Source organism: Monodon monoceros, unplaced genomic scaffold (genome assembly GCF_005190385.1).
Source record: "Monodon monoceros isolate NGI ecotype Baffin Bay Population unplaced genomic scaffold, NGI_Narwhal_1 Super_Scaffold_21, whole genome shotgun sequence".
NCBI lineage: Eukaryota > Metazoa > Chordata > Mammalia > Artiodactyla > Monodontidae > Monodon > Monodon monoceros.
In genome coordinates, this window is record NW_021703778.1 from 132,037,928 (window position 1) to 132,050,242 (window position 12,315).

The following is a 12,315-nucleotide window of genomic DNA, read 5'->3' on the forward strand; positions in this document are numbered from 1 at the left end:
CATGACTGTGGAAAGTTAAAAAGTCAAACTTTGAAAGCATCAAACTACATTTAATATAGGTAGAAAATTTATGTTTGCTTTAATGATGATTTATTAAGATATTATGTCTTTTCTTTAAAAACAAATTAAACTCTGTGAGGACCATAACTGCATATGAATGTGACTCTTTTTGCCTGTTAACAGTGATGCTTTTGAAAGACGTTTCCAGTCTAAAAAGTTCTCTTTTAAAGCTCTAAAACTGTGACTGTTTAGCTTGTGTAAATGAGCGCTTCAAAAAACCTTTCCAAAATGTACATTAACAAACACCTTTAGATAAGGTGATGCACTTTATTGATATAACTCATTGATTAAAACTCAGTTACTAGGGCTTCCCTGGTGGCGCAGTGGTTGAGAGTCCGCCTGCCGATGCAGGGGACACGGGTTCGTGCCCCGGTCCGGGAAGATCCCACATGCCGCGGCACGGCTGGGCCCGTGAGCCATGGCCGCTGAGCCTGCGCGTCTGGAGCCTGTGCTCCGCAACGGGAGAGTCCACAACAGTGAGAGGCCCGCGTACCGCAAAAAAAAAACAACCAAAAAAACCTCAGTTACTAGAGTTAAAAGTAGCATAATTATTTGGAGGCCTTCTAAAGCTGTGGGGTTTTTTTCTTAGTGTATTTCAGTGACACATTCTTATCCCTCTCTCCTAAGTCGACTGCCTTTTGCAGCCCACTCTGAGGGTCATTGCCTCTTAGGATAATTTCTTTCCAGTTCCATAAAAGTAAGTGCTAATCTGTTTTAAGTGCTTTTGATTTGCCAGCACTATTCAAAACACTTTATATGCATTATCCCATTTAATCCGCATAAAACCCTCTGAGGTAGGTACTCTTACCTTTATTTTGTAGATGAGGAAATGAGGGTTTAGAGAAGTTATGTAACTTTCCAAAAGTTCCTTATCACTCATTCTCCCTCGTACCCCTTACCTATTTTTCATTATAGCACTCATCACCGCCTGACATAATATATGTTTGTTTCCTTACTTGTTTGTCATTTGCCCTTCACATCCAGCTGGGATATGATGTCAGTGAGATTAGAGCCTTTGTTTTCTTCACTGCCAAAATCTCCAGAGTCTGGAACAGTGCCTGGCACATAGGTGCTCAGTTAATATTTATTGAGTTAACAAATGGATGAGCCTAGCCCTGCCCGATTATGGAATCCATGCTCTGTTCCTCCCCCTTCCTCTTTTACTCCTTCCCACACGAAAACCTCACACTGACAGTCTTGACGGGACCATTCCCAGGTGACTGAACAATAGACCTCATTTGGACCCCAGACTTGACTGATCATAAAGGGACTTGTGCTTGAAACTTCATCACTGCTCCTCTCCTTAGCTGCCCCTACCATTACATACCACTACTAAAATGGAATTTCCCTCAACAACCTTTAAAAGTACTAATTTTTTATGTGGATAATTAAGGTATTTGGTATCAGGCAAAAAGCAGTGAGTTGTAGTCTCAGCTCTACCAATTACAAATTAGGTGAATTATACTAGACTCTTTTGAAAACCTTGTGTGACTCTTACCTTGTGTGACTCTTCATTCTTGGGTCTCTTCCTACTTATCTAACACTTCCCTTTTGTGTTCCTCTATTTTCTCTTTATTCACCCTTCTTTGTCCTTCTCTTATTTCTGTCATCATTTATTTTGTTGTCCTCTTTTTCTTCATTGCCTTCCACATCTTTTAAGTCCTATCTCACCTGCTACTTCCACCTAATTTAAACCAAGTATTCCTCTACATGTTTATCTCCACTACTAGGTTTTAAGCTTCTTGAAGATGAGGACTATTTCTTTTTCACCTGTGTATGATCTTCTCAACACCATCTTAGCTCCACACATACAGTAGGCTTGTATAGATGTTTAGTTAGTGAGCATATGCTTTCGGAAAAGCCCACTCTGACATCTCTGTGCCTCAGTTACCTTTACCTTGTCTGCCTCCCAGAATTACTGTTAGGATGAGATAATATGATGGGCAAAAGATCTTTGCAAAATTTTAATTGCTGTATAAATCTAAGGCAGTAACTATAAGAAATAGCATAACTTTACAATAATTGAATTTAATATGTTCCTTGAGACTTGGAAACTTCTTCAAGGTCCAAAATAAAAAAATAGTTATAGCTCTTGTTACATCACTGAACAATTTAATCAGTAATTTAATGTGCAGAGTAGAAAATAAAGGCACATGTAAAGCAGTTTTGTGAAACTGGATAACAAAGAAAAGAAGAATATCTGACATCAGTGTAGTTTTTGACAGATACGTAAGTAATGCAAGGAATAGAATTTTTCTTAATCGGGGGAAGATAACATTTAATTTTACAGGTTGAAAATTAATTTTGCTCTCAAGCCTTAGTTATATCCTGTGTTGGTTTTTACTTTATTGACGAGGTAAGCTCTGATCTTGGATACTTCTCTTGGTTATTTTGTATATTCTGCATCACAGCTTTGTAAAATGTCAGAATATTTAAACAATGCTTATGTCCTATGAAGATTTTTTTTTTTTTTTTGCGGTACGCGGGCCTCTCACTGTTGTGGCCTCTCCCGTTGCGGAGCACAGGCTCTGGACGCGCAGGTTCAGCGGCCATGGCTCATGGGCCCAGCCGCTCTGCGGCATGTGGGATCTTCCCGGACCGGGGCACGAACCCGTGTCCCCTGCATCGGCAGGCGGACTCTCAACCACTGCGCCACCAAGGAAGCCCCTATGAAGATTTTTTAAAAGAAGTTCTTATTGTTTCTTTTTTTTAAATTTATTTCTTTTTTAAATTTATTTTTGGCTGTGTTGGGTCTTTGTTGCTGCGCTCAGGCTTTCTCTAGTTGCAGCAAGCAGGGGCTACTCTTTGTTGCAGTGTGCGGGCTTCTCAGTGCGGTGGCTTCTCTTGTTGCAGAGCACGGGCTCTAGGTGCGCCGGCTTCAGCAGTTGTGGCTTGCGGGCTCTAGAGCACAGGTTTAGTAGTTGTGGCTCACGGGCTTAGCTGCTCCACGGCACATGGGATCTTCCCGGACCAGGGCTCGAACCCACGTCCCCTGAATTGGCAGGCAGATTCTTAACGGCTGCCCCACCAGGGAAGTCCCTTGAATGTTTATTTAATATATATTTTTTCAGCATTTAAAATGTGTTTGGCATCATTCCAGACACAGAGACTACAAGTACTGAATAAACCATAAGTTTATAAACAATAAGTTTCTTAATTTTAGTTTTTATCATATCCTGTCAGAGCTAAATTTCAACAAGTCTTTTCCTATTTAAAATATTTGTTCTATTTAAATCGATATAATAATTGTTTTCTTCTTAAAGGATTATGCTGTTGCATTACAGTTTGGTATATTAAAATAGTCTTTGTTAGACTTCCTAATATGAAAGGAATTTTTCTTTTACAAGTATTTTGATCATCTTGAACAGCTGTGATTGAGTCATCATTGAATCTGCAAAACTGACTTCTTTTACTGTGGTCCCTATAAAAACTTGATGGAAAATTTCACTTTATTACTGTGACAACTATTTTAAAAGTATAAAGGAGTTTTAGAAAAATTACTATGACTCTTGGCTCAGAGATGTCTTTAAGATTATTTAGGATAATTTACTTTTAAGATGCTTATTATTATATATATATGGTAAGTACATAAAATTTGAAATGAGGATTTTTGTGGTCTTAAATAGTACCAAGTTGTCATTCTTTATGCTCTTAGGCAATGTGCTTTTTAAGCTTAGAGGAGTGAATTAGGGTATATGCAGATAGATATATATATGTAGTCAACTCTGGGTTTTTTAAAACATATTAATGAATTCTTCATTTCAAACTGCCTCCCTGACTTGGTCTTACCTAGCATTTATCATCTGTACCACAGCTGTGGGCACTTGTATACCATCTTAGTCTATTCAGGCTACTATAACAAAATGCTATAGACTGAGTGGCTTTTAAACAACAGAAATTTATTTCTCACAGTTCTGGAGGCTGGACATCCAGGATCAAGGTACCTCTTCCTGATTCCTGTGTCCTCACATGGTCGAAGGACTAGCATGGTCGAAGGGGCTAGCAAACTCTCTGGGGCCTCTTTCATAAAGGCACTCCTCTCATTCATGAGGGCTCCATCCTCATGACCTAAGCACCTCCCAAAGGCCACACTTCTTAATACCACCACACTAGGCATTAGGATTTCAACATATGAATTTTGGGGCGACATAAACATTCAGATCATAACATATACTTCTAAAATGTTGTTTCTTAATTGTTCAGGGGTGGAAGTGGAAAGGAGGGTGTATTTTACCTCTGTGACAAGTTCTGAGCACCTTGAGAGAAGAAATTATCGCAAATGCAATCCTTTTTTGATCCCCGGTATTATTTAGGAAAGTTTAAGGCACGTAAATACTCAGGTACACTTGTTTAGCTGAAGGAGTTTCTCCTTTTTACAGGTGGTAAAGCAGTTCCACTCTTCACTTCGCAGACATCACCTGCCAAGATGTCCGTGACACCACCCTCAGTGAACCTGGAGGACTGCTCTCAGTCTCTGAGCATCAGCACTGTCCAGGGGGACACAGAGTCCTCGGGAACAGATACCTTCTGAATGTAAAGTGAGAGCCAGTACAGTATTTGTGCTGCTGGTTTTGAGGTCATTTTTCTCTGGCATAAAACTATCTCTCAGACCATTTTGGTCCTTCAACATATTCAGAAAAACAATTTTAAATTTTTTATTAAAATGAAAAGTGTAATTTGGGTATTTAGGTGACATTTTAAAATAAAATAATTTAAATGGATATCATCATGAGTCTGTGTTATTTCTTAGAATCCTGAGGCAGCGTAGAATAGTGGAAAGGGCATAACTTTTGACATATAAAAATTTATTCTACAGATATAATTATCTGTACTTAGTTATGAAATTAAGTTGCTCAAGGTTATTCATTCCAAATTTTTTATAAGAGCAAATAATTGGAAGCAATCTAATATCTCTCAGTAAGGAACTGATTAAAAAAGTGATAGTACAACTGAATACTAGGTGGCACAAAAAAGAATTTAAAAATGTTTATGTATTGATATAGAATTATCTCTGAGATCTATTGGGGTTTTTTTCATTGATTTTTTAAAATTGAAGTATAGTTGATTTACAATATTATGTCAGTTTCAGGTCCACAGGATAGTGTTTCAGTATTTTTGCAGATTATATTCCATTATAGGTTATTATAAGATACTGGGTATAATTCCCTGTGCTATACAGTAAATCCTTGTTGCTTATTTATTTTATATATAGTAGTTTGTATCCGTTAATCCCAAACCCCTAATTTGTCCCTCCTCCCTTCCCTCTCCCCTTTGGTTACCACAAGTTTGTTTTCTATGTCTGTGAGTCTGTTTCTCTTTTATATATACATTCATTTGTATTATTTTTTAGATTACACATATAAGTGGTATCATACAGTATTTGTCTTGTCTCACTTATTTCATTAAGCATAATAATCTCTAGGTCTGTCCACGTTACTGCAAATGGCAGTGTTTCTTTTTTTTTATGGTGGAGTAATATTCCATTTTATATATATATATCACATATCTGAGATATATTGTTAAAGTGAAAAAGGCCATGTGCGATATAGTGTATGAATTATGCTACCATCATTTAAAATGAGGTGGGAGGAATCCAAATATATGGCATGTATATACACATATGCTTACATACACATACTTGCTTATGTATCCATTAAATATCTTTGGAAGGATAGACAAAAAACAGCTAACTTGGTCTCCAAGGGGGGAGATTGAGTGGCTAGGTGATAGGTTGAGTGACAGGAGTTAGGTATGACTGTATTCACTGTGGATTTTTATATACCTTACATGTACACCTTATAAATCTTTATAGTGTATAAACCTCTGAAATGTGATTGGATTAACTTTAAAAGTGTAAATACATAAAATTAAAAGAAACATGGCTTTGTAATCAGACACATGTATGTTCTAATTCCAGTTTCTTCACCTTGGTCTATGATGGGGCAAATAAACCCCTCCTTCACAGCTGCCTGGGTAAATGGGTTTAATACCTGGTTTGCAGGATACTGGGGATTATCAATTATGTTGGGGGTAGCACCCACCATGGTGCCTGGCACCACGTAAGTGCTCAATTAATGGTGGATGTCATTATCTTGAGGGGTTTAATAAGCATCCTACACTGGACAGTAAGCATATAAGAAGAAGGGCAGCCTAGCATTAGCAAAGACATTTATCTCTCTGAAAAATTTTTTCTGTGACAACTAAAATTCAAACACAGTAACTATAGTCATCCTTGACTTTTCTCAGCATTTTTCTGGTGCGTCTCAGCCCTGGCTGCACAGTAGAACCTCTGGGAGCTTTAAAAATGCCTGGTTTCCATATCCAGGGATTCTGATTTAATTGATCTGAGTGGGACCCAGGCATTGGTATGAAAAAAGAAAAAAGACCTTCCCAGATGATTTTAATGTGCACGCAAGGTTGAGAATTACTGAAGAGCAATTTAGAATTCCTTAAACTTCTAGTAGGACCCATTGTCGGGGAAACTTAGAGTCTGAGTGTTTTTTCTCACTGAAGATAGAAGATTCAAGAACCTGTGGAAACTCAGAAATGTGTCCACACATGTTTCTTCTTATGTCACAGCTCCTCAAGCTTCACTCAGATATTTGGTTACTGAAATGCTCTAGGTTTCACTTTAGAACCTATTTTTCTTTGCTATGGCCTTTTAGCCATGTCTGCTTGTAATAGTTCCCATTAAACAAGAAGAAGAAAAATGCTGTTCTGTGGATCATAATTTGGATTTGATGTTCACTTACAAGTCTCTGATATATGAAAGCTGCCGAAATGTTTCTAAGTGCTGCTTCGTTTTAAACATTACCCACCCCCCGCCCCAGTTTCTGGTTTTCAGGACTTTTTCTGTTTGGGAAAGATGTTTCTTAATTTTAGCAAAAGCATTTTAAATGATTTTAATTATTGTGATTAAAATATTTTTATTCCACCTGCTTCTTTTTTCTTTAATTGAAGTATAGTTGATTTACAAAGTTGTGTTAGTTTCAAGTGTAGACGAAAGTGATTCAGTTATACTATATATATAGTTTATATATATACTTTATATTCTTTTTCAGATTATTTTCCATTATAGGTTATTATAAGATATTGAATATAGTTCTGTGTGCTATACAGTAGGTCCTTGTTGCTTATCTATTTTATATATAGTAGTGTGTATCTGTTAATCCCAAACTCCTAATTTGTCCCTTCCCCACTCACTTTCCCTGTTAGTAAACCATAAGTTTGTTTTCTATGTCTTTGAGTCTATTTCTGTTTTGTAAATAAGTTCATTTTGTATCATTTTTTTTAGATTCCACATATAAATGGTATCATTTTGTCTTTGTCTGACTTACTTCACTTAGTATGATAATCTGTAGGTCCATCCATGTTGCTGCAGATGTCAGTATTTCATCCTTTTTATGGCTAATATTCCATTATATATACCACACCTTCTTTATCCATTCATCTGTCGATGGACATTTAGGTTACTTCCTTGTCTTGGCTATTGTAAATAGTGCTGCTGTGAACATTGGGATGCATGTATCTTTCGAATTAGAGTTTTCATCTTTTCCAGATACATGTCTGGGAGTTGGATTGCTGGATCACATGGTAACTCTATTTTTAGTTTTTTAAGGAACCTCCGTGCTGTTCTCCATAGTGGCTGCACCAATTTACATTCCCACTAACAATGTAGGATGTTTCCCTTTTCTCCACACCCTCTCCAGCATTTATTGTTCGTAGACATTTTGATGATGGCCATTCTGACCGGTGTGAGATGATACCTCATTGTAGTTTTGATTTGCATTTCTCTAGTAATTAGCGATGTTGAGCATTTTTTCATGTGCCTATTGGCCATCTGTATGTCTTCTTTGGAGAAATGTCTATTTAGGTCTCCTGCCTATTTTTTGATTGGGTTGTTTTTTGTTTGTTTGTTTGTTTTTTGCGGTACGTGGGCCTCTTACTGTTGTGGCCTCTCCCGTTGCGGAGCACAGGCTCCGGACGCGCAGGCTTAATGGCCATGGCTCACACGGGCTTAGCAGTTCCGCGGCATGTGGGATCTTCCTGGACCGGGGCACGAACCCATGTCTCCTGCATCGGCAGGCGGACTCTCAACCACTGCGCCACCAGGGAAGCCCTGTTTGTTTTTCTGATATTGAGCTGCATGAGTTGTTTGTATATTTTGGAAATTAATCCCTTGTTGGTCACATTGTTTGCAAATATTTTCTCCCATTCTGTAGGCTGTCTTTTCGTTTTGTTTATGGTTTACTTTGCTGTGCAAAGTCTTTTAAGTATAATTAGGTCCCGTTTGTTTATTTTTGTTTCTATTCCATTATTTTAGGAGATGGATTCAAAAAGATGTTGCTGCAATTTGTGTCAAAGAATGTTCTGCCTATATTTTCTGCTAGGAGTTTTATAGTATCCAGTCTTACACTTAGGTCTTTAATCCATTTTGAGTTTATTTTTGTGTATGGTGTTAGAGAATGTTTTAATTTCACTCATTTACATGCAGCTGTCCAGTTTTCCTCAGCACCACTTATTGGAGAGACTATCTTTTCTCCATTGTATATTCTTGCTTCCTTTGTCATAGATTAATTGACCATAGATGCATAGGCTTTCTTTCCTGTTCCATTGATTTATATGTCTGTTTTTGTGCCAGTACCATACTGTTTTGATTACTGCAGCTTTGTAGTATAGTCTGAAGACAAGGAGTATGATTCCTCCAGCTCCATTCTTCTTTCTTAAGATTGTTTTGGCTATTTGGGGTCTTTTGTGTTTCCATACAAATTAAAATTTTTTTCTTTTAGTTCTGCGAAGAACTAAAGAAAAGAACTAGGTATTTTATTCTTTTTGATGTGATGGTAAATGAGATTGTTTCCTTAATTTCTCTTTCTGATATTTTGTTGTTAGTGTATAGGAATGCAACAGATTTCTATATGTTAATTTTGTATCCGGAAACTCTACCAAATTCATCGATGAGCTCTAGTAGTTTTCTGGTGGCATCTTTAGGATTTTCTATGTATAATGTCATGTCATCTGCAAACAGTGACAGTTTTATTTCTTCCTTTCCAATTTGGATTTCTTTTATTTCTTTTTCTTCTCTGATTGCTGTGGCTAGGACTTCCAAAACTATGTTGAATGAAAATGACAAGAGTGAACATTCTTGTCTTGTTCCTGATCTTAGAAGGAATGCTTTCAGCGTTTTACCATTGAGTATGATGTTAACTGTGGGTTTGTCATATATGGCCTTTATTATGTTGAGTTATATTCCCTCTATGCCCACTTTCTTGAGTTTTTATCATAAATGGATGTTGAATTTTATCAAAAGCTTTTTCTGCATCTATTGAGATGATCATATGGCTTTTATCCTTCAGTTTGTTAATTGACGTATCACATTGATTGATTTGCAGATACTGAAAAATACTTGCATCCCTGGGATTAAATCCCATTTGATCATGGCACATGATCCTTTTAATGTATTGTTGGATTCAGTTTGCTAGTATTTTGTTAAGGATTTTTGCAGACAAGTTCATCAGTGTATTGACCTGTAATTTTCTTTTTCTGTGATATCTTTGTCTGGTTTTGATGTCAGGGTGTTGGTGGTCTCATAGAATGAGTTCAGAAGTGTTCCTTTCTCTATAATTATTTGGAACTGTTTCAGAAGGATAGGTGTTTACTCTTTTCTAAATGTTTGGTAGAAATTACCCTTGAAGCCATCTTGTCCTGGACTTTTGTTTGTTGGGAGTTTTTAAATTAGTGATTCAATTTCAATACTGGTAATTGGTCTGTTCATATTTTCTGTTTCTTCCTGGTTCAGTTTTGGGAGATTGTACTTTTCTAAGAATTTGTCCATTTTTCTAGGTTGTCCATTTTATTGGTATATAGTTGCTTGTAGTAGTCTCTTACGGTCCTTTGTGTTTCTGTGGTGTTGGCTGTAACTTCTTTTTCATTTCTGATTTTATTGATTTGGGCCCTCTCCCTTTTCTTCTTGATGAGTCTGTCTAAAGATTTAGCAATTTTGTTTATGTTTTCAAAGAACCAGCTTTTAGTTTCATTGATCTTTTCTACGGGTTTTTTAGTCTCTATTTCATTTATTTCTGCTCTGATCTTTATTATTTCTTTCTTTCTACTAATTTTGAGTTTTGTTTGTTGTTCATTCTCTAGTTCCTTTAGTGTAAGGTTAGGTTGATATTTTTCTTGTTTCCTGAGGTAATCTTATATCGCTATAAACTTCCTTCTTAGAACTGCTTTTTAGCAAAAGCATTTTTTATTTAAAGGTGTTGGTAGTTTTTTCACCCTAATCAGAAAACCTGCCTTTTCTAGTTTAAGGTAGAAGTATAATCTTTGATTTATTCCACTCTGTATGTACTTGAGCTTTTCTTAAAAAAAAAAGTTTAGTATCTTTTCATCAGTATTTTGTTTGTTTGTAGGATTATTTCTGGCCAAGTTTCCATCTGTATATATTCATATATTCTGCCAAGCACCTCAAACTTCTTGGAGTAAAATTATGTAAGTAAAAGTAAATGGTTTAAAAAAAAATAAAAAAAAGTAAATGGTAATTTTGATGTTACAAGCTTTAAAACGTTCATTTTATTTTTAATTTTATAATTTCCATCTTCCAGAATGAACTATTTAAAAGATATGCTGTTAATAAGTAGACTCTATCAAGATCAAGGCTGTTACTATTGTTGGGCTTACATGCCAGGGTAACAGGTATTTTAAATGTTTCGTTGGTTTAAATCCTAAAATAAATTTGCTTTTTGTGCATTTTAATAGAATCTTGAAAAAACGTTTTTATTTTCAAAAGATGATTACATCAGTATATTTCTTATCACTTGCATATTTCTGATCTCTTAATTTTTCTTTTAAAATATTAAACATATATTTAAAAGTTTTTTAGTTTTTCTATTAAAAGCTCAACATTTTTCTAAAAAATAAATAAAATAGCATTTCTTAGTTTGTGGTGGATTACTGCCCCCGATCCAAGAATAATTCTGTAGTTGAAACATTTTTTGAAACAACTTTTAAAAAATGTCCTGAAGCCATCATTTCCTTATAGATGAGTAACTTGAACTTCTGTGATGTTGCTAAGAAGAAACCCACTGAAATATTCTTTTCTACTATACATCCATATATATATATATCTGTTTAACAAAAATTAACTCTGAAGGCCATTGGGCACACAGTGCGGTGTGGATACTTATGGCCCAGGCTGGGTAGCCATCTCAGGATTCGTCATTCTCTCCCTTTGGCATCTGCCTCTCCTGGAGAATGAAGGTTGACCAAGGAATTGTCTCTTCCTAGTATGGAATCACCATTTGGTCACCTAACATCAGTTATACAGCAGTTTTAAAAACTCTCTTACAGATGCATTGGAAAAAATGAATATTATAATGAGAAATCCCATCATTACAGTTCAGAAAATTTCAGGAGGCCAGTTTTTTACTTGACCTAGCCCATGCCAGGAGAATAGATTCCAAGTCTCAGACTGTCAAACCTTTGAGAGTAATCAGCCTGTGTCTGTACTTTTTAAAAAATTAATTAATTTATTTAATTTATTTTTGGCTGTGTTGGGCCTTAGTTGCGGCATGCGGGATCTCTGTTGCAGCATGTGGAATCTTTCGTTGGCGGCGTGCGAGCTCTTCATTGTGGTGTGCGGACTTCTCTCTAGTTGTGGTGCACAGGCTCCAGAGCACATGGGATCTGTAGTTTTGTGGCACATGGGCTCTCTAGTTGTGGCCTGCAGGCTTAGTTGTCTCGTGGCCATGTGGGATCTTAGTTCCCCGACCAGGGATCGAACCTGTGTCTCCTGCATTAGAAGGCGGATTCTTTACCACTGGACCACCAGGGAAGTTCCTGTGTCTGTACTTTTTAAAGGTATTATTTCTTCTTGTACTGAAGTGTTTACCTAGAAACAATCGGAAATATTAGCTAGAGTGCAGATGTCCCCCTGGTGAGGCCAATAAATATTGTAAAGCTATGTGATGGAAAGCAAATAAATCAAACCTCTCTTGCTGGATTATTATAGTGTGAATGGTCTCATTTAATAGTTTCAACCAAAGTAAGGGATAAATTACTGACACATATCTCAAATTCAGGGACCCCTAACCTAGGTAAAAACCCTCAAGCAAATCAATAGACTCCTCTAAACTTCTGGGAGGTCGCTTCTCTGAGACCTCTGAAGAGACCCAGATAGTGAGACTGAACAGGATTTAAAATCTTGAAGGGAACTGGTAAGAAGTCCCAGGAATAGTTCTTGGTATGCATAGAGGT

General features: G+C 36.6%; 1 protein-coding gene across 9 annotated transcripts in view; it reads left to right on the plus strand.

Annotated features, from left to right (window-relative positions):
- KIAA0586 (KIAA0586 ortholog) overlaps nucleotides 1–12,315 on the plus strand; it is a 150,805-nt gene that overhangs the window by 116,427 nt on the left and 22,063 nt on the right. For 7 of the 9 annotated variants that reach the window (XM_029237835.1, XM_029237831.1, XM_029237838.1 and 4 more), the window contains one exon: nucleotides 4,440–4,776. In XM_029237835.1, coding sequence (XP_029093668.1) covers nucleotides 4,440–4,591 — 152 coding nt within the window. In that variant the 3' untranslated portion in view covers nucleotides 4,592–4,776. Of the gene's footprint in view, nucleotides 1–4,439; nucleotides 4,777–10,472; nucleotides 10,552–12,315 lie in introns of those variants that run through there. The other 2 variants (XM_029237837.1, XM_029237836.1) reach the window with 2 other exon arrangements.